Source organism: Salminus brasiliensis, chromosome 16 (assembly GCF_030463535.1).
Source record: "Salminus brasiliensis chromosome 16, fSalBra1.hap2, whole genome shotgun sequence".
Lineage (NCBI taxonomy): Eukaryota > Metazoa > Chordata > Actinopteri > Characiformes > Bryconidae > Salminus > Salminus brasiliensis.
Window position 1 is genome coordinate 33,741,368 of NC_132893.1, and position 22,251 is coordinate 33,763,618.

At 41.4% G+C, this 22,251-nt stretch overlaps 1 protein-coding gene across 3 annotated transcripts in view; it reads left to right on the forward strand.

Annotated features, from left to right (window-relative positions):
• The window catches only part of unc13bb (unc-13 homolog Bb (C. elegans)), a 134,370-nt gene that overhangs the window by 81,038 nt on the left and 31,081 nt on the right, over positions 1-22,251 (forward strand). For all 3 annotated transcript variants that reach the window (XM_072659139.1, XM_072659137.1, XM_072659138.1), the window contains 14 exons: positions 3,158-3,232; positions 3,834-4,053; positions 6,738-6,965; positions 8,387-8,528; positions 10,460-10,629; positions 12,793-12,908; positions 15,056-15,219; positions 16,056-16,206; positions 18,432-18,500; positions 18,594-18,683; positions 19,521-19,661; positions 19,750-19,880; positions 21,099-21,184; positions 22,090-22,216. In XM_072659139.1, the coding sequence (XP_072515240.1) occupies positions 3,158-3,232; positions 3,834-4,053; positions 6,738-6,965; positions 8,387-8,528; positions 10,460-10,629; positions 12,793-12,908; positions 15,056-15,219; positions 16,056-16,206; positions 18,432-18,500; positions 18,594-18,683; positions 19,521-19,661; positions 19,750-19,880; positions 21,099-21,184; positions 22,090-22,216 (1,910 nt within the window). The remainder of the gene's footprint in view (positions 1-3,157; positions 3,233-3,833; positions 4,054-6,737; positions 6,966-8,386; positions 8,529-10,459; positions 10,630-12,792; positions 12,909-15,055; positions 15,220-16,055; positions 16,207-18,431; positions 18,501-18,593; positions 18,684-19,520; positions 19,662-19,749; positions 19,881-21,098; positions 21,185-22,089; positions 22,217-22,251) is intronic.

Below are 22,251 nucleotides of genomic sequence, written 5' to 3' on the forward strand. Positions count from 1 at the left end.
CTAATTAACAGTAATATAAATTATATAATATTATACTTTATATGAATATTATATAAATATTAGAAACTAAACACAGTATTTTTAGTAGACTACAGTAGGACTGTAATAATGACGCTAATACTACTACTACTAATAATAATAATAATAATAATACATTAATGTAAATAACACTACAATAAATGTTTAAATAGTAGATATTAAACAAATGGTATCTTTAAAATGTATAGTAGAATCATTAGGACTATAATTATAAAGTATGTATATATATATATATATATATATATATATATATATATATATATATATATATGTATGTATGTGTGTGTGTATATATACTTTAGAGCATACTACTACTAATAATAATAATTATTATTATTATTATTATTATTATTAATGAAATAATGGCCAAGCATAAAAATCTGAAAATAAGAATCTTTTTTCGACGTCAGGCAGGTCTTGTGGGGTGTTCCCTCCCAGTATGCAGTGGTCAGTACCTACCAAAAGTTGCTTCAGGGAAGGACAGGGTGACTGGCGACAGGGTCATGGGGACCTTTAATGAAAACATTTAAATCCATTTAATAATTTGATCATTTTAATCTTGATGTTCTGCAGATTTCTTAGTTATTTTGTTGCACTGGGTATATCAGAATACCAGAATACACTCTTACACTTTTACCAGATTGTAGGAAACACTGGTTTTCAGCAATGATTCCTAACCTTTAAATGAGACACTATATCATAGAGAATATACCTTACAATATACTTTACAGTACTACTGTTTCCTCTCCTCCCACTTTGGAAAACTATATGAAATAAATGTCTGCACCTCTCTTGAATGCATTCACTCATTGTGGTCAGGCTATGGTAAGTTTAACACCACCCCCCCCCCCTTTTTAGCAGATTTAGCAGCATTTGTATTGTTTATGTTAAGCAGGAATGGACGATACTGAATTTGTGGGATTAGTATTGCTCCAGTCCAGCGACGTGCAAAAATACACTATCTGTACCTTTTATACATACACTACCGGTCAAAAGTTTCAGAACACCCCCTATTTTTCCAGTTTTTTATTGACGATTAAGCTCAAGTCCAGTTAATGACCTGAAATAGTACAGTACGTCCAGTCCAGTGACCATAAAAAAGGTACAAAGGTAAGCAGTGAACTGTCAGACTAAAAGATATGTGCAGTAGGAATCCACCCATCGATTGTGGCCTGATCAGGGCTTCAGAGAAATGGTGGCGGACGCTCCCATCATGTCTAGAAAAAGACCCTCAACACAGAAACACAGGTAGAGCGTTCTAACTCCGGAACAGGAAGAGGTCTGACCCCCTCAAACCCACGACCGTACCAAAAGACCAGTTTCTGAGAGGCAGCAGCAGCAGCAGTGTGTGTGCTTGTGTGATGGACGGCTCACATGACAACAACTTGCAGCTCAGCATCTTTACACAGGAGCAGGTCTCAGTTTCCGCTGTGAAGAGATGCAGACCTGGAGCTGGGGAGGCAGTGAGCAAGTCAGTGCTTAGATGCTAGAATAAGAAAAGCAGGCTTGCCCAGTTTAGAGTGTTCTAAAACTTTTGACTGGCTTCGTCCTCTCATTTACAAACGTATTGGCAGACCCATTTAAACCACATTACAGGGGAGTGTGTTGCTCGTGGATTGTGGATTTGCACGTCTGCTTAACATAAAGATACAGGAGTGATCGTTCACCCCTCCGGACACTGGTTTACTTTAGCTTGGTTTCACACCCTCCTGCTTTACATATGCCGCCCCAAGGCCATGGCTTCCACTTTTGGTGATAGTACGGCTGCACAGCAGGGTTTGTGATGGCTTTCTAGATTAGATTCCACATCCACATCCTGTTTTATCTGATATTCAGGAAGTGGCCATCCCCAGCGTGGGTCTACCAGTGTTTTGGTTCCTTCCTCAACCCTCCAGCCTTTTTTTTACTGGTTCTCACATCCATTGCCTGGCACAGTTTCAACCCCGGATTTATGTTTGATTTTGTTTTTCTATATTTTTATTAATTTCATTCAGAATTGAGTTCTGCATCATATGGTATCTATTATTATAATGCACAGCTGACGTTTCTGTAGCTTTCAGTCATTTTTTACTGCAGTTTGTGGTGACACTGTTTGGAGTGGTTCTCTGTAGATGATGAATAAACATGAAAATTTACTGTGATTTACTGTTCATCTGTTCCATCAAGTAGACCAATAAAACCTTACTTCCATTAAGCAGAACCTAACCCTGATTCCTAACCCAAAACATAACCCTAATCCTATCCTTAGCCTTGGCCCCCAACATTATCCTATCCCTCATCCTGGCCTTATCCTATCATTAACCTCAACCCAAAACCTAATCCTAATCCTTGTCCTGGCCCTAATCCTAACCTCAACCTCAATTTAAACTTAATCCTAACCCTCATCCTGACCCTAAACCTAAACCTAACCTCAACCCTATACCTAATCCTAACTCTCATCATGACCCTAATCTTAAACCTAACCTCAACCCTATACCTAATCCTAACCCTAACCTGAACCTCAGCTCAAACTTAATCCTAACCCTTATCCAAACCTCAACCAAAAACCTAATCCTAACCCTCATCATCACTCTAATCCTGGCCTAATCCTAACCTTAACCTCGACCCAAAACCTAGTCCTAACCTTCATCATGACCCTAACCCTAACCTGAACCTCAACCCAAAACCTAAACCTAATCCTTATCCTGGCCCTAATCCTAACCTCAACCCTCATCTTGACCCTAATCCTATACTTAGCCTTGACCCAAAACCTAATCCTAACATTTATCATGACCATAAACCTAACCTGAACCTAGTCCTAACTCTGAGGTGGGTCTGTATAGAGCTGTTAGATGATCAGGGCTTTCTCAGGTGAGCGTCTACAGATCTGAACTTCCCTCTCTGAATAAAGTGAAGATCAGCTGAACTCTGGTCTTCAGTAAAAGTCTCTTGCTGATCTGCTGACTGTTCAGAAGCTGCTCCGTCACTGAGATGGAGTTCAGAAGCTCCTGAGAGTCTGAGAGTGTTTATTTCAGCTAAGAGGAACCGCTCCTAATAAAGCGTCACCCAGTTAGTTACCAGTCAGAACCTGATGATGATGTTTTGTCCTCTGAATTAACGTCTGTACTCTGTGGCACAGTCGCTGGTCCAGGCCAGGAAGGCAGGCATCGCATCCGCCATGGCCTCCCGCTCATCCATCAAAGACGAGGAGCTGGTGAGTGAGACATTATGTGGACAAAATACTGCTGTAGCATTACTGTAGAAACACACTCAGACACACACACTATACGGACTATATGGACACCCCTACTAATAAATGCATTCAGCTACTTTATTCAACACACACACACACACACACAGCTTGGAAATATGAACCTATTGGCACCATGCTTCCTAATGCCAGGCGTAGGCTAGTAGAGGGGTATAAAGCCCCCCAGCATTGAGCTGTGGAGCAGTGGAAGAGCTGTGTTCTCTGGAATGATGGTTGGTGCAACGTCCAGTACTTTTGGGATGAGTTGGAGACAAGGTGGGGTGATGATCATCATCATTCAACATCCTGACCTCCTTAAAGCTCTTGTTGCTGAATGCAATCAAATCCTCACAGCAATGTTTCTCCAAAATCTAGTAGAAAGTCTTCTTCTCTGGACAGTAGAGACAGTTACTCCAACAAAAGCAGGATCTGCTCTTTTTAATAGCCTTGATTTCAGAAGACAGCAATGAATGAGCAGGTGTCCCAATACTTTTGTCCATATAATGTAGTTAATTAGATGACCTGTTCTAATGCTGGCTCCTCCCTCTTCTCTTCCCCCCTGCAGAAGAGTCATGTGTATAAGAAGACGCTGCAGGCTCTGATCTACCCCATCTCCTGCACCACTCCCCATAACTTCGAGGTTTGGACGGCCACCACGCCCACCTACTGCTATGAGTGTGAGGGGCTACTGTGGGGCATTGCCCGGCAGGGCATGCGCTGCTCCGAGTGCGGAGTCAAGTGTCACGAGAAGTGCCAGGAGCTCCTCAATGCGGACTGCTTACAGCGTGAGTACGAGTACAGAGGTTTTAGGCTCCTAATCTCATTATTATGAATCCAGTCTCTCAGCAGTGAGAGAGGTTCTACAGTAGAAGCTCCAGATCTCATCAGATCAGATAAAGCAGGTGAACATAAATCCAGTAAAAAGGAGAAACAAGAGCTTCTCATTCTGAAGAAAGAAAGTAGTGAGATCTTGTCTGTGAGCTAGTCTGAAGAACAGAGCTCGGTTCCTCCAGGTTTCTCCTGGACTCTCCCCAGTCCAGCCAGCACAGCGTGGAGGATGTGTTCAACTCCATCAGCAGCAGCAGCAGCAGCAGCTCACCTGATTTACCATCATTAAGCCCTGATTTACCACCAAACCAGGTGTTGATCTGAGGAGAACTCTAAATAATACTAGACTCCATGAGAGAGGAGAACTTTGGAGATGTTCTAATGAGAAACACAGTGATGGAGAACCACCACCACCACCACTTTTATTAGTGCTTATTCTAATATCAGTGATTTACTGAGCAGATAATAATGTATATATATTAATATATTGCTGTCATGCAAATATCTCCAAATTGGCAATAGGAGGAGAAAACTTAAAAGTATTGGGACACCAGCACACTGTCCAAGGAAGGCTTTCTACTCCATTTTGGAGCAATGCTGTGAGGATTTCATTACATTCAGTGGCAAGAAAGTCAGAGCCAGTTTAATAAGTTAAATTTGCAATCAAATTCTCACAGCAATCCTTCTCCAAAATCTAGTAGAAACAGTAGAGACAGTTACGCCAACAAAAGCAGGATCAGCTCCCTTTTCTCATAAGGAACAATGAATGAGCAGATGTCCCAATACTTTTGTCCATATAATGTAGTTAATTAGATGACCTGTAGGGCCTCTAAGGGTCTGTTCTAATGCTGGCTCCTCCCTCTTCTCTTTCCCCCCTGCTGCCACTCTAAACTAACACTCTCCACCTCAAACTGTGCTAGTTTCTGCCTGAACGTTCAAAACCAGCAGGAAGGAGAAGACGCTGCGGCGGCTCCTGTCCTTCAGAAACCTGTCGGCCTGTAAAAGCTGGCCCACAATGTGCTTCAGATCTCTATCGATCGGCCTGCGTGTGTATACTTTTCTAAGTGACACACTAGCTGCTGCGGTGTCTGCGGACATGATTTATCCAAACGGGATCACATCGAGACCTGCCTCCCTGAGTGACAGCTCCATTAGCCGCTCCAGAAATGATTTAAGGCGAATCTCCAGAAGCAGGCGGCTGATTATTAGCGGGATGTATTCCAGAGGCTGGGATATTTGCAGGATTGATAGGGTTGCCAGATAGGTATCGAGTTTGTTTACTGGGTTTTGAAATTGGAGATGGTGATAATTAAAGTGAGGAGAGTGTCTGTCGGGGACGGTTGGAGCAGGGTGCAGATCCTGGTTTAAGATCTCATTCAGCGTAGTTAGTGATTGGAGTTTCCACTGGAGCTTGACAACGGCTGTCAGAAGGAGTTGTGTGGAGTTTGTTTGTTTGTTCGTTGTTTTATTTTTTATTTTTTAATTAACTTTTAAAATTGCTTCATTTTTCATAGAATTCCTCAGTTGTCCTTTTTTCCTCATTTTAATGATAACAAAAAGTATTAAATTATAACATTTAAATATTTTATTTGAAAGTGTCAGTAAATTGAGTAAAAGTAGAAAATATCTTTTTTTGGTCAATATTTCACTTTGATTAGCCAGATTTCCTTTATCAAGAATGGAATTTTGTCCTTATTACCTTCAAATGATGCTTCATAACCATGTTATGAATAGAATAAATGTCACTTGTACTTTTTTTCACAGTTTTTAAGGCTAAGTCAGTGTCATTTTTGTCATAAAACATCTAATATCACCCTAAAATAAATGGCTGGCTTAAAAAAAAAAGTATTGCTTATGTTATAAGTCCTTATGTCTGTCGCCTTCTAATACAATGTCACCTGATAAATAGTGTACTGTAGAGTTCTATCTACACTAGCTCCTTGTCCAGTTCCTCAAATGAGTTAAACTTTTCGAATGCAAGTTATTCTGGATATTAATCTTGCTAGAATTGAATTCGATGTATTCATTGATTATTAATTAATTTGCTTTCTATGTCATTATAGAAATATTTACAGCTCTGTTCATCATTCTGGACATCATGGGATTTGGACAGAATGTAAAGCACAGTGCTGGATTCAAACTTTGGACCTGGACAAGGAGCTAGTGTAGAGAGGTCATTACAGTACACTACTCATCAGGTGACACTGTATTGGAAGGCGACCTGTATAAGGACTTTATAACGTGCATAAACCATGAATAACATTTAATAAGCAATACTATAAATACTATAAATCACCATTGCTTTTTTAGTCATTGTAGAACTATTTACAGCTCTGTTCATCATTCTGGACTTTATGAAATTTGGATGGAATGTAAAGCACAATGCTGGATTCAAATAAAAATGACAACAGTGGAGATACAAGGTTGCGTGGCAGCGGCGATATATTGTCTATCATATTAGAGTATTTCATCTGCATCTGGGACGATTTATTATTATTAAAACTTTAAAAACAATTGTGATTCCAAACTTTTGAGTGTGAGAGTGAAAAAGTGTGTGTGTGTGTGTGTGTGTGTGTGTGTGTGTGTGTGTGTGTGTGTGTGTGTGTGTGTGTGTATTTCATCCTCTGATGGTCCCTCACAGGTGCGGCGGAGAAGAGTTCGAAGCACGGCGCTGAGGACCGCACTCAGAACATCATCATGGCCATGAAAGACCGCATGAAGATCCGAGAGAGGAACAAGCCGGAGATCTTCGAGGTCATCAGGGACGTGTTCATGGTCAGCAAGGCTGTCCACGGCCAGCAGATGAAGACCATCAAGCAGAGCGTGTTGGACGGCACGTCCAAGTGGTCCGCCAAGATCACCATCACCGGTACAGTACCGTCCACGACAGAACCTGCTAATGTGACCGAGTTACAGTTCCGTTCCATCATCCAGGATGTTCTAACCGGCTCACACTGCTTTATCCGGCCCTGTGCGTTTGACTGATGGAGATGTCATTGCTAAGTACAGAGCCGGCCCAGGGTATACTCGCATTACACGGATGCTTGGGGCCCCAACGCCTCTAGGGGGCCCAAAAGAGCCTAGATATCCCTCAAGACATCATGATAAAAAAAAAAAAAAAGTGTATTTTTATTTTTATACATTTCACCCTCACCCCGGGCTCTGGAGTTGGCTGACCACTGCTCTGGGTGTGTTTGTGTGCTCACTGCCCCTAGTTCACTAGTGTGTGCCAGTGTGTGTGTGTGTGTGTGTGTGTGTGTGTGTGTGTGTGTGTGTGTGTTCACTACCACAGTTGGGTAAAATGCAGAGAACACATTTCGCTGTACATAAAACAGTGACAGATACGTGCACCTTTTATTTATGTATATATTTATTTATAAATATTGATATATTTTTAATTTATATAAATTTATATTATAAAAAAATACATTACATTAACTTCCATTGAAGGTTAGGAAGGTCTACCCGTCCTCCTGTAATGCGGCCATTTCGGAGGCAGTAACTGTCTTTGGCAGTTCGTTATTAAGTGAACTTTTAAACTCTAGTGTGGCAGAAATGTGCAAGCATGTTTTTTCAGTCATACTTTGTAGCATGTTTCTCTAATAAGTGTGTAATTACACTGTTATATGTGTTATTGCACAGATAATTAATGAGACAGTATGCTTTAACAGCAGCTTATATACATATTACTACCCTTATGTTATTACACATGTATAACAGAGTATGCTTTAACAGCTGATGAGGAACGTACTGACTGAAGTTAAGTAGTGTGTAATTACATAGGCTGTACCAGTAATTCCATGGCATTTGTCTGGATTATAAATGTGTAATTACACAGTTATTAGAGACGCTTAATATAAAGAGGGTTTTTTTAACGATAATGTCAGCATTCATAAAACTACTTCTACACAAATCTCATATGAATAGAAAGTTTAGGATCACTTTTTCTTACAGTTATGATAATTGTATAGTTTTAATACTGCAGTTAAAGCTCATAATTTAAATGTTAAATTCTTAATATTGCAGCGATTTCTAATATTATTTTTTTAATACAAAAACACCCAAATATTAAATATCTTCTCTTATTATCTCTATGCAAGTGAATATGCTGTAAAACTGACTACCAGCATAGTCGGACAGCGTCCTTCCCTTCCTTGACTTCTAAAACCCTCTTCTGCTCTCTGCTGAACTTCTGGCTTCAGGAACAGTGCGGATGATTAGGGATTCTGTCGGTGGTACCTCTGTCTGTCTGTCTGACTGAGTGTCTGTGTCTCTGTCTGTATGCTGCAGTGGTGTGTGCCCAGGGGCTGCAGGCTAAAGATAAGACTGGCTCCAGCGACCCCTACGTGACCGTCCAGGTGGGGAAGACTAAGAAGCGGACCAAGACCATCTACGGCAACCTCAACCCTGTCTGGGACGAGAAGTTTCACTTGTGAGTGCCTAATGGAGCGCTCCACACCCACCTGTCAAATTAAGAGTCTGTCCTTTCTATCTCTCGCAGCCCCCGGCTGCCGTATTCAAACCTGTGTCGCCCCAGTTTGCCGGTCCAGTGTTGGGGTGGGAGTGTTTTTGGAGTGTGCTCTGGCTCTGGGCTAGACTCTGTGTTCTTATCCAGATGAATCTCTGCTCTTCTGCTTGTGTATGCATGCCGCCTGTCAGACGCCTGTTGCTCTCATGCAGTGAACCCTGATCTTCTCCATTAAAAAAATGAGGCCCCAAAGTTTTGTTCATGCCCGTAGCTGTTGTCCTCACCGGGAGGAGGAGGAGGGACCTTTCCGAGCCCTGTTTGTGTCCCGTGTCCTTCAGTCAGAGTTAGAGTGTCTAAACAGGGCTTGTCTGTAGATTCATAAAATTGTAACGTTTTTATTGATTAGGGTTTATCTGGGTTTAACTAATGCTTGTGCTGCACCCATTTCCATGGTTACAATATGCCTTTTCCATAGTTACCATGCACTATTTCCATGGATGCATTGCATCAGTTTCCATGGATACATTACATGGATACATTTTATGTTTACCCTACTCTTATTTCAATATCTGTGCTGTACCCTTTACCATTGGCTACCCTTCACTATTTACATGGTTTCATTACATCAGTTTCCATGGTTACAGTACAGCGGTTTAATGATTGCACTACACCCATTTCCATGGTCATGCTATATCCTTTCATGGTTACCCTACACTATTTACATAGTTTCAATACATCAGTTTCCATGGATGCATTACATCAGTTTCCATGGTTACAGTACACCAATTTTATGTTTACCCTACTTACATTTCAATGGCTGTGCTGTACCCTTTACCATTGGCTACCCTTCACTATTTACATGGTTTCATTACATCAGTTTCCATGGTTACAGTACAGTGGTTTTATGATTGCACCACACCTATACCCTACACCTATATATATTTACATGGTCATGCTATATACTTTTCCATGGTTACCCTACACTATTTAGGTGGATACATTTACATCAGTTTCCGTGGTTACAGTACACCAGTTTTATGTTTACCCTATTCCCATTTCAATGGCTGCGCTGTACCCTTTTCCATGGCTACCCTATACTATTTACATGGTTTCATTACATCAGTTTCCATGGTTACAGTACACCGTTTTTATTGTGCTGTACTTTTTTAAATGGTTAGCCTTCACTATTTACATGATTTCATTAGTTCAGTTTCCATGGTTACAGTACAGCGGTTTTTATGGTTGCACTACACCCATGGTCCATGGTCAAGCTATATCCTTTTCATTGTTACCCTACACTATTTTGGTGGATACATTGCACTGCTTTCCATGGTAACGCTACACCCATTTCCATGATTTCACTACACACAGTTGTATGGTAATGCTAAAACCATTTCCATTGTTAAGCTACTCTACACTATCCTTAACTTCATGGTTACGTTTACCGTATTTCAACAGATGTTACAGTAACCCTATCACCATGTTTACCCTACACTATTTCCATGGTAACACTACACCCATTTTCTTGATTATGCGCCAGACAGTGTTAAGGCGATGTTACGCCCAGTTCCATGGTCACTCTACAGTTGGGCTACAACCATTTCAGTTTCCATAGATATTACAGTACCACTATTACCATGATACCACTAAACTCATTAACATTACACTACACCCGGTTCTATGATTATGCTCCATGACATCATCAGTTACATAAGTTTCCGTTGTTATGCTACTTGCATTTGCATAGGCTCTGCAGTACATCTCTTACTTTGCATACGCTACAGGCATTTCCATCGCAATGGTATTCCCATTTCCGTGGTAAGGCTTAACCTCTCAAAGAGGTTAAGCTGAATTATTCCAAACTGTTTACTGTTTGCATATATGCTTTGTTCCAGTGAGTGCCACAACTCTTCAGACCGGATTAAGGTGCGCGTGTGGGATGAAGATGATGATATCAAGTCCCGTGTGAAGCAGAGGCTGAAGAGAGAGTCTGATGACTTCCTGGGGCAGAGCATCATCGAAGTGCGAACGCTGAGCGGGGAAATGGACGTCTGGTACAATTTGGGTACGTGTATGTTAAGAGGGTCTATATGGCCATTGCTGCGGGGGTACAAAATCGAGCCCCTAGTCTTGCAGTCTGCCTTTCCTCCACACATCATATTATTGAACAGTGGAAGAGTTTAGGAGGAACAGCTCACAGAGAGCAGCTCAGTGTCCATCGAGTGTCTGTCAGACCACGTAAAGTTACAGAGCGGGGTCAGGGCCGAGTGCTGAGCTCAGAGCAGAGTGCAGAAAAGCCTCCAACTGACTCAGTAACTGCAGCAGAGCTCCAGACCTGCTGCTGCTGCTGGTAGAGCTTAGAGCAAAGGGGGACCAGTTCCATGTTAATGGGAGCCTATGGGTTTAGAATGGGATGTCATTAAAGCTCCTGTGGGTGGAATGGGTAGATGTCCCAATACTTTTGTCAATATAGTGTAAATGTATATACGTTGCAGCTGAGGAAAGGACCAGTAGAAATGATTCCTCTAAACCCTGTTCTGCAGTCTTACTGCCACAATTTGCATCAATATTACAAACCCTAAAATTGAACCTTGTGGGACGCCACAGAATGTGCTAATGTGTAAAAACCTCATCATAATGTCCAGTACACACACACACACACACAGATTAAGTATTATTCCTATGTGGACTGAACATAGCTTGTTCTATAGCATTGTTTATATGAGCATGTCTGAACTGTGTGAATTTGAATAGGTGAGTATAAGCCAACTCAGCGTTATCCGAGCAGTGATGAACCCAGACCCCCCTTGGCTCTCGAGCCTGACCTTAAACGACACGGTCAGCCTTCAGCATGCCTGGCTGCTTCTATTTTCAGTGTTCTAGGCCTTTTGTGGAAACCCACTCATGTTTGCAGTGCAGTGAGTCACACACAGACACACTTGCGTACAGCACCAACACACCGCTAGACCCCCACAACCAGACTGTCATTACAGCCAGGTCACATGGGCTGGGATAATGTTCCTACATTGATGGGTTTCTGGTTTGATGGTCTGATGCAGTTGGGACCTTAAGAGGTTTACCCTGATCCCAGGACCCTGTCTAGTGTATATATGATTGCTGGATTTGGATCAATCACACACACACACACACACACACACACATATATATATATATATATATATATATATATATATATATATATATTACACAATTAGTATTTAGTATAGTAGTTTCTTTCTGTTATCAGACTTAGTGCTAATATCTGCTGTGGAAATACACTACTTGTCCAAATGTTTGTGGACACCCCTTCTAATGAATGCATTCAGCTACTTCCACCTAAGTTCCACATGCGCACACACAGCTTGTCTAGTCCCTACGGAGAAGTACTGCCAATATAATAGGACTCTCTGAAGCACATAAATAAACATGATGTACATACTGGCACCATGCTGCCTAATGCCAGGCGTGGGCTAGTAGAGGGGTATAAAGCCCCCCAGCATTGTGCAGCTGTGGAGCAGTGGAAGAGCTGTGTTCTCTGGAATGATGGATGGTGGTGGAGCTCCATCCAGCACTTTTGGGATGAGTTGGAGAGATGGGGATGATGAGGTGGGGTGGTGGTTATCATCATATATACACTAGAGATTTGGTCATATAGTGTTTATTGCATACCACTACACATATGAGACTGAGATGTGTGTGTCGTTACACCCCTCTGTTACCGTCCCTCGTAGTCTTTTGTGTTTTTGTGCTTTTTTAATGGCCCTTTTTCTGTAGCTTTGCTCTCCTGTAACAATTACGCTCAATAGTAGTAATTGAGTCTCTCTCTCTCTCTCTCTCTCTCTCTCTCTCTCTCTCTCTCTCTCTCTCTCTCTCTCTCTCTCTCTCTCTGTTTTCCCCTCCCACTCTCTCCCTCTGCCCTCTGAGACTGGAGCGATCCGCCTTGATTATCATGTACCCGACTCCCGTCGGAAATCGACCGATCAGTCGACACGTACAAATTACCCCCAATAATTTGCCTGTCAGGGGAAAACAGTGAGGAAGGGACGAACCCTGTGACTCTGAGGCCAGCGCTGATCTCAGTTCAGCTCTTCTCCCCAGCTGCTGGAGTTTTGCATAAAATATTCCCCTGCCTCATTACAGTAATTTAATTCTGTGTGTGTGTGTGTGTGTGTGTGTGTGTGTGTGTGTGTGTGTGTGTGTGTGTGTGTGTGTGTGTGCCCTGCTGCAGAGAAAAGGACTGATAAATCTGCAGTGTCCGGCGCAATCCGTCTTCAGATCAGTGTGGAAATTAAAGGAGAAGAGAAAGTGGCTCCTTACCATGTGCAGTACACCTGTCTACACGAGGTACAGCAAACACACACTCACACACTCACACACACACACACACACACACACACACACACACACTGACTGGTTGAACTTACCCACATTGCACTTCCTGTCCAAATATAACAGTGATGCCAGAAATGCGGATTAGCTACATTAGATCCCAGTCTCTTAATGCTGACCATCGTCCAATACCGGTCCAATCTAATCTTTGTGTTTCTATAAATAATCCTGTCCTTCAGTTTAGGTAAACTGTGCTGATCCACAGCAGTAAACCCCAGTAAAATCACTAGTTTAGCACCAGTTTCTAAAGAAAATTAGACTCAATTCTAATCTGATCTACTTTGATTGGAGCAACTTTTTAAACGACTGTATTTATAAACTCTACAGTGTTTAATAACCTACAGTCCAGTCTGACTGACCCACCTGACCATTCAGCCCCCAGCTCCTTTACAGCTCTGCAGTCTGATTACTTAGTGTGTGTGCATTAGCATTAGCATTAGCCTCCTCCTCGGTTCTAAATGTGACATTCTGAGCTGGTTTAGAACCAAAGAAAGGAGTGTGGTTCTCTGGATACTAGAACAGAGCATTTCCACCATAGTCTGGTTTCTAACCAGGCGGAAGTCCTGAGTAAAGACTGGATGGAGGAACGTTGGATCTTGTCGTTGCACAATTAGCTAATTTATTAATTTTATAATATAAAAATAGCCATTTATTAAAGATTTTCACAATATGCCATGTAGAACTGTCCCACTCTCTTAGTTTTTAGCTAATATTTTTTAATGTTAATTTTAATGTAAATTGTTAACTCCCCTTACATAATAATTATTCTATCCTCAAGAACACATTAACTTACCATGCAGCTTCTCTTAATTCAGTTTAGTTTTACTGTTGTTTTATTGCTGTTTTGCTTATTTATTATTTTCATTATTATTATTATTATTATTATAATACAATGTCAGCCTGAGGAGGATGGGTTCCCTTTTTGAGTGTTGGTATCTTTCTCTCGACCCGAGACAGTTTTTCCTTGCCACTGTCGCCACTAGCTTAATCAAAAGAGGCTCGGACCCGGATCTCTATGAAGCTGCTTTGTAACAACGTTCGTTGTGAAAAACTATATAAAACACTGTATGAATACATTTCAGTTGAATTGAACTGAATGGAAAGTAGCCTACATAAAAACAAATGAGCTGAGCGTTAGCCAACATTGGCCCTTCATTTCCTTAATTAAATATTAACATGGGGAGATGCAGTACTGGGTACTGGAGTAATTGTTCCACAGGAAGTGTTATCATGTCATAAAACTTATTAAATATATATATATATATATATATATTGTTTGTTTGTTTTTTTGTTTTTTTTGTTTTTTCTGTTTTTTTGTGAGATAAGAGATGAGAAGAGAAGAGAAGAGAAGAGAACTGTGAGGTGACACTAACCGTGTTCTGTACGCAGAGCGTTTTACAGCAAGCAGTTAAAACAAATGTCCAAATATTGAAATAAATTAAATAATAAACTTTAAATCATTTTTACATAAAGTAATGCTTTAGTCACATCTCTCCTACAAACGTACCTTTTTTTTGTGAGTTGTATATGGGGGTCTCATTATTTTCTTGGGGGTCTAGGTTACAGTAACTGGGTAAAACTACCTCCACCATGTTTGGAGGCTGTACTTTACCCTGGCTAGCTCTCACTATGCTTCATTAAACCTTAGTCACTCCTACAAACGTACCTTTTTTTTTTTTTTTTTTTTTTTAAGAACCCAAAACTGGTTGTTCTACGGCATCGTCCAAAGAACCCTTTACTTTTAAGAGTGCAAATGAGCGTAGAAGAAATGACAGACATTGTCACATGGTTCATTTTTGGTTTTTCAATTTTCCGAACTCACTCTAACAGAGCTCCTGTAGAGGCAACACGCCTTCAGTTTCCTAAAGATCTGCAGTTTATGGCTTCTTTTTTCAGTCTATTTAAATTCAAGTCAATCAGAAACTCAGAGTAAGAGCGTGTGATGATGATGATGTGTTCAGGAAAGCATGGTTCAGGCGGCTCCTGTAATCTGCTAGAGCCGAATAATTGCAGTAGAGGCCACACAGAGGGGGCGGCGTCCTCATATGACACTTACATGTCCCATTAACTACACTAATAAAGCCTCTGTAAATCTTTCCCAGAACCTCTTTCACCACACCACGGACGTCCTTGGCCAGGGCGTGGTGAAGATTCCAGACGCCCGGGGGGACGACGCATGGAAGGTTTATTTCGACGATGTGGCGCAGGAGATAGTGGACGAGTTTGCAATGCGTTATGGGATAGAGTCCATCTACCAGGCCATGACGTACGTATTCAAGCATCCTTTCAGCTTCAGAACCCATCAGGAAGGTCTGTTAACCACAGGCTCTGCAGATAGCAGCTGCTTTGTAAATAAGCCATACGGACAAAAGTATTGGGACACCTGTTCATTCACCATTTCTTCAGAAATCAAGGACATTAAAAACTGTATGTATTTTGTAATGTATCTACTGTTCAGAAAAGGCTTTCTACTAGATTTTGGAGGAGCATTGCTGTGAGGATTTGATTGCATTCAGCAACAAGAGTGTTAGTGAGGTCGAAATGTTGGATGATGATGATGATGATGATGATGATGATAATCACCACCCCACCTCATCCCCAACTCCCTAACTCACCCCAAAAGTACTGGATGGAGCACCTCCATCATTCCCGAGATCACACACTTGCTTTATACCCCTTTACTAGCCCACGCCTGGCATTAGGCAGCATGGTGCTCCAGAGAGTCCTATTCTATTGGCAGTACTTCTTCTCTACAGAGACTAGACAAGCTGTTAGTGTGTATGCGTGAAGCTGAATGCATTTATTAGAAGGGGTGTCCACAAATATTTGGACATATAGTGTAGGTTGCGGTTTATTTTTGCAGAAAACCCAGCACATCTGAACGGCTTCATATAACTGAGAAAAGGGTCTTGAATCTTTTACTGGGGTCTTAAATGGATTCTGCAGCAAGCATAAGTCCCCTGAGACAAATATAAGACCTGTATGTTATTTGGAATAACTTATATGTAATTATATAAAATTAAGTAACTCTTAAAGCCGCAAGCGGAGCAGATTGTAGTTTTCTTTGGTTTTTGAAATGTCTCTCTCTCTCTCTCTCTATAGGCACTTCGCCTGTCTCTCCTCTAAGTACATGTGTCCTGGTGTCCCCGCTGTGATGAGCACCCTGCTGGCCAACATTAATGCCTTCTACGCTCACACCACCGCCTCCACCAACGTCTCCGCCTCTGACCGATTCGCCGCCTCAAACTTTGGGGTAAAGGCCCAGTCAATAAGCCTGCTGACGTGTTAAATACTGTACATTATTTTACACCACACCAAAACCCAAAGTTGTATAGCAAATATTAGCACCATCAAACTCAACTAGTTTTTATTTTGATCTTATCTGTAGTACGTTTTAATAGTTAAAAGTATCTGTTTTAAATATTTATGGGGGATCTGTGGTTCGCTCGTTGTTTACTTTGGGGGTCTAGTTACAGTAGCAGTGTGTGAAACTACCTCCACCATGTTTGAAGGCTGTACTTTAGCCTGGCTAGCTCTCACTGTGAGTTGCATGTGGGGGTCCCTCATTGTTTTCTTTGGGGGTCTAGGTTACAGTAACAGGGTAAAACTACCTCCACCATGTTTGGAAGCTGTACTTTAGCCTGGCCAGCTCTCACTGAGTTGTATGTGGGGGTCCCGCATTGTTTACTTTGAGGGTCTTGGTTAAGGTAGCAGTGTGTGAAACTACCTCCACCATGTTTGGAAGCTGTACTTTAGCCTGGCTAGCTCTCGCTGTGAGTTATAGTTAATCTGCTTCAAACAAAACTGTGCTCTATTACGCCACCAAAAGGAGATTCAGATAATATCAGAGCGAATTCTGTGACTTCTACACACAATTCCGGCATTAAACACACACACACACCAGGACCACAGCTACTTTTTAATACTACAGCCCTCAGGGGAAATCTGAAGAAGTATCTGGTGAGTTACTGATCATTTCCAGGGGACATGCTGTGATGACCAAACGCTGTCCTACATGAACCTGTTTAACCCCTACCTCTGTGGAGCCACTGGTTTACCCCCCCAGCCCAAAAAAAAAATAAACACACACACTGTTATAACATAGGAGCAGCTCAGCCAGTTTGTACTGCTTTGCCTGTAGGTACTGATTAGTAATGCTTAGAATGTAATACAAGTCAAGAAGCACGAGGGGTTAACTGCTTAAAAAGTCCTCGTTATTTCACCCAGAATTAGCTTGTGTCCTGCTCTCCCCTGCGGCTCTACCATTTATCAGTTACAGTAGAGAAGCTGGAATTAGATAGAAGTGGATGTTTTCTGTCATTTCGCTCCACCTCATCCCCGGCCCCTCTCAATCAGCAGGGGACTCTGAGAAGTCATTTCAGATTTCCTTGAAAACGGTACTCCCATTGGTGTAGCCTAGTCTCCTAGTCTCTTGGGAGTTTATTTTTATTTATATATATATATATATATATATATATATATATATATATATATATGCAACCATAAGTGTAATTATTATTCTGACACTGAGAGCAGACATGAGTAAGTCATTTCATGATGACGTTATTCCTGGACAACTAAAAATAACCCAAATCTGAAAGCTCATAAGCAACTGAGGAATTGGCACTTCTGCTTGTAGTCAGTTATTGACTAAACGAATCCAGTACAAGAGCGCTACACCCAGCCCATTACACTCTGTTAACACACTGTGTCTCTTAATGCATTGCTTTTACTAATGACCCTAAGAAAACCATATCAATTTGAAGTTTGCCACCAGCCACAGGATTAGCCGATGAAAAATAAGCTTGCTAATGTATTAAAGCCATGCATTCTAGGTGATAAATGGATGCCTCCCAATCCTGAACCACAGTTAACTAATGTAACTTAATATGTCACAGCAAAATGCATCCTAATCCTGTTTACTCAGTGGAGACATAAAGCATGCTGATGGTTACAGAATACGCTTCCCATCCTTGAGTTAGATTGGGATACAGTATCATACTTTCACTATAGTACAGTTTCAGCTCTTTAATTGAGTTAGATTGGGATACAGTACCATACTTTCACTATAGTACAGTTTCAGCTCTTTTAATTGAGTTAGATTGAGATACAGTACCATACTTTCACTATAGTACAGTTTCAGCTCTTTTAATTGAGTTAGATTGAGATACAGTACCATACTTTCACTATAGTACAGTTTCAGCTCTTTAATTGAGTTAGATTGGGATACAGTACCCATACTTTCACTATAGTATAGTTTCAGCTCTTTAATTGAGTTAGATTGGGATACAGTACCATACCTTCACTATAGTACAGTTTCAGCTCTTTAATTGAGTTAGATTGGGATACAGTACCATACTTTTACTATAGTACAGTTTCAACTCTTTAATTGAGTTAGATTGGGATACAGTACCATACAATATTGAACACCTGCTACTTCCAGTATTTCACTCATTATATTAAACGTTCTCTCAACAGAAAGAGAGGTTTGTCAAGCTTTTAGACCAGCTGCACAACTCTTTACGCATTGACCTCTCCATGTACCGGGTGAGTCGCAGTAACCAAACATATCAGCCTTTATTTTCACTCCAAGATCAGGGTGAACTAACTCTGCACCCTGATGTGTATCCTGTTTTACAGAATAATTTCCCTGCTAGCAGTAAGGAGCGCCTGCAGGACCTCAAGTCCACTGTGGACCTGCTGACCAGCATCACGTTCTTCAGAATGAAGGTAAGGAGAAATGGGGAACCATGAACATTTGGAAAGAAGTGACTCTGGTTGGTGGTTGGTTGGTTGGGTGGGTTTTTGGGTGGTTGGATAGGTGATTGGGATCTTAGGTGGTTTGGTGGGTGGGTTTTTGATTGGTTGATTAGGTGGTTGGTTGGGTGGGTTTTGTGGGTGGTTGGTTAGGTGATTGGGTTGTTGGGTGGTTGGTTGGTTAGGTGGTTTCATGGGTGGGTTATTGATTGGTTAATTAGGTGGTTAGGTGGTTTGGTGGGTGGGTTATTGATTGGTTGATTAGGTGGTTAGGTGGTTTGGTGGGTGGGTTTTTGATTGGTTGATTAGGTGGTTGGTAGGTTTGGTGTTTGGTTGGGTGGGTGGATTTTTGATTGGTTGGTTGGTTGGGTGGGTTTTTGATTGGTTGGTTGGTTGGGTGGGTTTTTGGTTAGGTGGTTGGGTGGGCTTTTGGTTGGTTGGTTAGGTGGTTGGTTGGTTGGGTGGGTGGGTTTTTGGTTGGTTGGTTAGGTGGTTGGGTGGGTGGGCTTTTGGTTGGTTGGTTGGTTGGGTGGGTGGGTTTTTGGTTGGTTGGTTAGGTGGTTGATTACGTTGGTGGGTTAATTATGTTGGTGCTTGTTTGGTTGGGTGGGTGATTGATTAGGTGGTCGGTTGGGGGGGGTTTGGTTGGGTGGTTGATTTGGTGGGTGGTTGGTTGGTTGGTTGGTTGGTTAGGTGGTTTGGTGGTTAAGTAGGTGGTTGATTGGATGGATGGTTGCTAACCCCTGAACCTTGTGAAACTGCATGAGTCTGTATTTGCTCTCATGCTGATTCTCGCCCTCTGCTGGGCAGGTTCAAGAACTGCAGAGTCCTCCTAGAGCGAGCCAGGTGGTGCGAGACTGTGTGAAAGCGTGCCTCAACTCTACCTACGACTACATCTTCAACAACTGCCAGGAACTCTACAGCCGGCAGTACCAGCCAATAGCGGACCTGGTCAGCCATGACCTCCTTTCTTATCCAGCGGGTCTCAGGGGGGGGTAGTGGTGGTGTAGTGGCTGATATTTTCTGTTTTCTGCTTCAGAATAAAGAGGAATGTCCTCCAGAGGAGCAGGGACCCAGCATTAAGAACCTGGACTTCTGGCCCAAGCTCATCACCCTGATCGTCTCCATCATAGAGGAGGACCGCAACTCATACACACCCGTTCTTAACCAGTGAGCGATTTGCTGCTTGTTTGTTTGACCAAGTTACTTATTTATTCTCAGGTTCAGCTGCTAGATTTGATTTTGAATTACGCTTAAGATAAAAAAAATTTAATTGATACATTCGATGTATTTTAATATATTTTAAGTTTGACTTTTTATTTAGAATTTGAATGTTGTGTTAAGCTCCTGCACCATTATTCACCATGTCACCATTTTAGTGACAAATAAATAGCAATTAAGTACCTTTATATCTGTGTTAATTTGTTATATTATATAAAGTAAAGTTTAAGTCAATCCTGATGCCATAAGTCTCTCCCACATGATGAGATATACAGTTTATTAATTCAACAAATGGTATCGAATCAGAATCGGGTATCGACCGATATGCAAAGTTTATGGATCGGTATCAGAACTAAAAAAGCCGGATCAGTGCATCCCTAGTTTACACAGAAAGGGCAGAAATATGCTGAAATACATAAGGATGCACTAAATTTATTATTATTTTTTTTTTTTGTAATTAATTTTTTTTTATTAAACACTGTAAACTAAAACAAAAGATACCCATTGTACAAACACCAATCCTTCAATAATAATAAAGTGAAATAGAAAGGTATACAAATATATCTTAGTTCTAGTGTTATAATTATGCTGTTAGTTAGAAGTGATATGATCTATGAAATAATCCCAAATTCCCAGTTCCACAGGCCCTTTGCCCCTTATTTTAGCATATAATAACATATGTGCAAAACATTTTTGACCAAAACATGAATACGGAACATTTTTTTCGCAGGTTTTCATTAATATTCCCACTTTTTTTTCCATCATTGCATTAATTAAATACCTTGAAATGTATTTTGTCTTGCTTTTTAAAGAAAGAATTGTTACAAAACCGCAATACAAATACAATTAAAACTAATTTATTAACATTTATTATGCTTAAAATATATTAGCAATAGTCTTTTCAGCATATAAATGCTTACTTGCCAATTATACAGCAGCTTTACTGACTGCATTTTCTTATTAGACGTCCCAGCAGTCTTTTGCACAGCGGCGTCTGTCATCCCCATGCTCGCTGTGTATTGCGACCTGTCACAAGGACTGACTTGACAGTGGTTCAACTTCGCAGGCTAATCAGCCTTATCTGGCTTCCTCTGAATGCTTAGCGTGTCACTAAATGCTGCCGAAAGCCAAATCCGAAAGCTGCTTTTGCTCCTTCTCTCCCCCCAGGTTTCCTCAGGAGCTGAGCGTAGGGAAAGTGTGTGCCGAGGTCATGTGGATCCAGTTCTCTCAGGACATGAAGTACGCCATGGAGGGTGAGTTAGAACTCGGGGCAGCACTTTACTTAGATGGGCCATTGGAAATGCCTCGTAGATGATCACCTGACCTTCAGCCAAAGACCAATTAAACGCAAATCTGAATGCAGCTCAATGTAAAATGACCAACTAACCAGCCAACCAACCCTAAACCCACCCCTAAAAGGGTGATGGATACATATAATAGACAGTTATTTACATTCAGCTTAGAGCTCAGTTGCGTTTAATTGGCCTAGGTGCTCACCTGAACGTCAGATGAGCACCTGTGAGGCATCTACAATGGACCATCTAAGTAAAGTACCATCCAGAAAAGCACACCATGCTACACCAGTGAGAGTCCATGGGTTCTTCTTTGTAGTTGCTGAGTAATAATAACCCTTGGGAAAGTAACTGTAGGTAAGTGATCTCCAGTAGGGCTACACAATATATCGCTTCAGCTTCACCATAGCAATAAATGCATGCACAATAGTCACATGGCAGGACATGCAATGTCAGGTGCATTGTCAAATCATTAACCCTCAGGAGACCATCCGCCACCTCATCAGGAGCATGCCCAGGCGTTGTAGGGAGGTCATACAGGCACATGGAGGCCACACACAATACTGAGCCTCATTTTGACTTGTTTTAAGGACATTCCATCAAAGTTGGATCAGCCTGTAGTGTGTTTTTCCACTTTACTTTTGTGTGTGACTCCAAATTCAGGCCTCCATTGGTTAATAAATTAGAAATTTCATTCATTCAGATCTAGGATGTGTTATTTGAGCGTTCCTTTATTTTTTTGAGCAGTGTATGTATATATATATATTCTGCTTATACAAAATAAAATTCTGCATGGTTCTTATTTTTCATGACGTGTGTGTGTGTGTGTGTGTGTGTGTGTGTGTGTGTGTTTGCTTTCTCTGCAGAGCATGAGAAGCATCGTCTATGTAAGAGCGCAGACTACATGAACCTGCACTTTAAGGTGAAGTGGCTCTATAACGAGTACGTGAAGGATCTCCCAGCCTTCAAGGGAGTGGTGCCTGAATACCCCACGTGAGTCAGTCACAGGTTACACACACACACACACA